The 3503-nt window shown below is 47.6% G+C and overlaps 1 protein-coding gene across 1 annotated transcript; it reads right to left on the reverse strand.

Annotated features, from left to right (window-relative positions):
* Window positions 1-195: 195 nt before the first annotated feature.
* Window positions 196-1801, reverse strand: foxq1b (forkhead box Q1b). Its single transcript, XM_068589923.1, has one exon. The coding sequence runs from the start codon at window positions 1670-1672 to the stop codon at window positions 773-775; it is 900 nt and encodes a 299-aa protein (XP_068446024.1). The 5' UTR covers window positions 1673-1801; the 3' UTR covers window positions 196-772.
* Window positions 1802-3503: the final 1702 nt, after the last annotated feature.

Here is a 3503-nt window from a genome sequence, read left to right on the forward strand (position 1 = left end):
TTTAAGTAATTTTCAACAGATTATGAATCCATCAATCCCCTGTTCCCTGGTTTCCCTGCACAGTAACGAGCTATCAGCCCTCTCCTGTTGAACAGGTGTGCTGGTGATTACTCATCTGCACACCTGCTTCTCACCCCAAACCTCTCTCTTTCATGTCTAGATAATGAACAATTCATTGAACATCAGGGTCCCATTGTGTCACGTTTTTATTCATGAAAATACCAGGCATGCATTAATCAATCTTAAGAAAACATCAGGCATTTTCATGCGTTTCCATAGTGCAGCCACGTGATGCGAACCGTGGCTCAGTCAACAATTTGTTTGACAATATATACACACAACAAAAGCCTATTTTATACAGCAGGTCATATACAAAACATGACAATATAAATATTAATAGTATTATGTTTCAACATGGCGCTTAGTTGCCGTCACACAGTGGAAATGACCAATGAACCATGGATACACTCATCATTCACACGCACACACACGCACGCACGCGCGCGCAAACACACACACACACACACACACACACACACACACACACACACACACACACACACACACACACTGCGCAGTGGAACGTCCCGCGATGACAGCAACATTTTGCCAAGTCACCAAACACTTGTCAACACATGCTCGACTTTTTATTTTATTTTTTACAGTACACACAGAGTCCCAAACAGTATAACAGCTACTGAAGCTAGGCGCGCCCACAAAAGTGCACATCATGGGGGTCAAAACATACAAGTCTGACAACAGTCCGGGTGCTTTACGACAGCAAGAAGTCTATATGGAAACCCCGCGTCTTGTTGGGCATCTTGAGCGCGTGCACAGCGGCCTCAGGTGCCACCATGCCCGCTGCTGTCTGCTGGAGGTACGTGAGCGCACCCCTGCTGGGCTCCGTGCTGCTGTACGCGCCCTCTGACGGGTACGCGTGCTGCGCCGGGTAGCCCAGGGTAGTGTACGGCAGTATGCGGGCCCCTGGGGACCAGTAGAGCCGGGGGGCGTGGGTTTCCGCCTCGACGTGGCTGTCCTCCCTCCGTTTGAATGGCGTGCTGAGGATGCTGTCAATGGCGAAGGAGCTGGAGAACTTGGCCCCCACCCTCTCCTCCGGGGCGGGGAGCCGGGTGTCCTCGCTCAGGATGTCCGGGCTGTCCCGCTCCTTGGCGGACCTCTTGGCGATGCGCTTTCTCCTGCGGCGGAACACGCCGTCAGCGAAGGTGTACTCGCTGTGCGGGTTGAGCATCCAGTAGTTGTCCTTGCCCCACGGCCGGGACGGGTCCCGCAACACTTTGAGGAAGCAGTCGTTGAGCGACAGGTTGTGGCGCACCGAGTTCCTCCAGCCGGTGTAGGTGCCGCGGAAGAACGGGAACTTCTTCATCAGGTATTCGTTGATCTCTGCCAGAGTGAGGCGGCCGCTGCTGGACTCCCGGATGGCCATGGCGATGAGGGCGATGTAGGAGTAAGGAGGTTTGGGTCTGCGGGTGTAGGGCTTCCCTTTGCTGCCTTCGCCGATCTGGGCAACAGGTGCCGGGCTGTTGGCCACGCAGTCCCCGTCCGACCCCAACTCGTCCCCGGACAGAGGGGACGGGACTCCCCTCTCTGCGTCCATGCACAACTCCAGCGGCTTTTGCGCGAAGTGGTGCGCTGAGAAAACTTCAAGTTTCATTGTTTCCTCCCCTCAAAAAAAGAAGGATGATCTCACAGCACAGCAGGTGTAGCAGTCCTGACAGCAGTTATGTATCTGTGTGTGAGCGTGTGTGTGTGTTGTAGAGGCTCGTCTGAAGCGCTGGGGGCAACCTGAGCTTAAGTCTGGAGCAGCAGAATACAGATCTGTCTCCGGAGACACGTCCTGGTATAATATAATGCCTCGGAAAGGGACGGCCCACAGGCGGGGTTTCAAGCCCGAATCCATTGAAGCGATTGAGTGATTTAGTGTGTGTGTGTGTTTACAATTGGACGCTACCGTGACACGCCAGGGAAGAAGAAAAAAGCGGAGGGGGCGAAGAGAGAGAGAGAGAGAGAGAGAGAGAGAGAGAGAGAGAGAGAGAGAGAGAGAGAGAGAGAGGGCAGGTATGACAAACAATTAGTCTGAGACGCCACTAAGGCGATCTGACCTTTATTTTTAAAAAACTAAAAATAATGTATATTGCAGGACAGGAACCGTTGACATAATTATGTCGCCTCGATGACAAACACGTATTCGGTGGGAATATTAATAATCAACAACAAGTTTCATCAGTTGCCCCTTTTCTGTTAAGATTCATGCAATTAGTCGACGTTTTTTTCTTGATCCGGACGTATATTTCTCCTCTTTACTTGCTTTTTAAAAAAAATAACAACGAATAGGGAAAACATGCAGAAAGAATGTGATACATGGAGAAATAGACGAGGCTGTTATATAGTCTCTTGAACCTGTTTCCCTGCGCTGGAACGGGGAAGTAACGCGGACGAACAACCGTAGTGAAAGAGATGGGGTTGGATGAGATCCAGCTAACGCACAATGACTAACAACAATACTGCTCTATTGTGTAATGTACTGCACGTATGGGGCTTATTTTGTATTTCATAGGAATAGTTGATAGCCTATTTCTGATTTGACAGCTTAACTTTGTAGTTTGATTTTCTTGAATAAATTGTACTTCCTTAAATCCTGAGAAGAGTTTGTATGGTTGAATGCAGTTATTGTGAGTCACTTTGGATAAAAGAGTCAGCCTAATGAAAATAATAATGTAATACACAGTGAAAAAACAAGCACTGGGCAAGTCCTCATAATCCACATTTATAATATGAAGAAACGGTGGTATTTATTGCACAATTACGTATAGTTAAGGGTCATGTCATAGCACATGAATTCAGCCCAAGTCTCATACTTTTGAATGGGGGCCAGGGCCGGAGCAAGATATTTTCCGGTCCTCTGGTATTCCTCACCATACTGCAGTGAAGGCTGGTGGTTATTTTTTTCTGGTGAGGCTCCAGGTCTACTGACACGGACGACCTCTGCGTGTCCCCTGTGGCTTGTGTTGCAGTTAGTAACCAAGACACAAATCAGCATGAACCGGGACTTCTTGTTCCAACAAGTTCGGTGTGACGGGTTATAAACTGCCCTGCCATGAATCCAACCAACAAGTAGAGAGTCTTTGTTTATTTGTGTTGAATTTACAAGTGGTTGGTACTGTAATATGTTGTCTCGAATTCACATCATAATGCTTAAAGGCTCAAAACTAATATAGTGAAATAGAATTCATTATTTCCAATGTTGGCGCCCCCTAGTGGAAGTATCTCACACACAGACAGTCTAGTCACTCGAACTATACCTACAATGTCACACATTGTGATTACATCATATTAAATCCACATAAGTGCACACCAAAACATGATTTTAAAAACTTCAAACTAAATGATAACTAAATGATATGACATACAGCTATCTTGATTTTTTCTGGCCATATTTGTGAAAGCCGCGTTGAGACTTACGTCATACAATTGTGGGCTCGGTT

The sequence above is a fragment of the Clinocottus analis genome, unplaced genomic scaffold (assembly GCF_023055335.1).
Source record: "Clinocottus analis isolate CAN_PGR_092001 unplaced genomic scaffold, fCliAna1.0.p SCAF_23, whole genome shotgun sequence".
Taxonomy (NCBI): domain Eukaryota; kingdom Metazoa; phylum Chordata; class Actinopteri; order Perciformes; family Cottidae; genus Clinocottus; species Clinocottus analis.

Coding starts and splice junctions, on each gene's coding strand:
- foxq1b (XM_068589923.1), bottom strand. CDS start 1,672: ATGAAACTTGAAGTTTTCTCAGCGCACCACTTCGCGCAAAAGCCGCTG.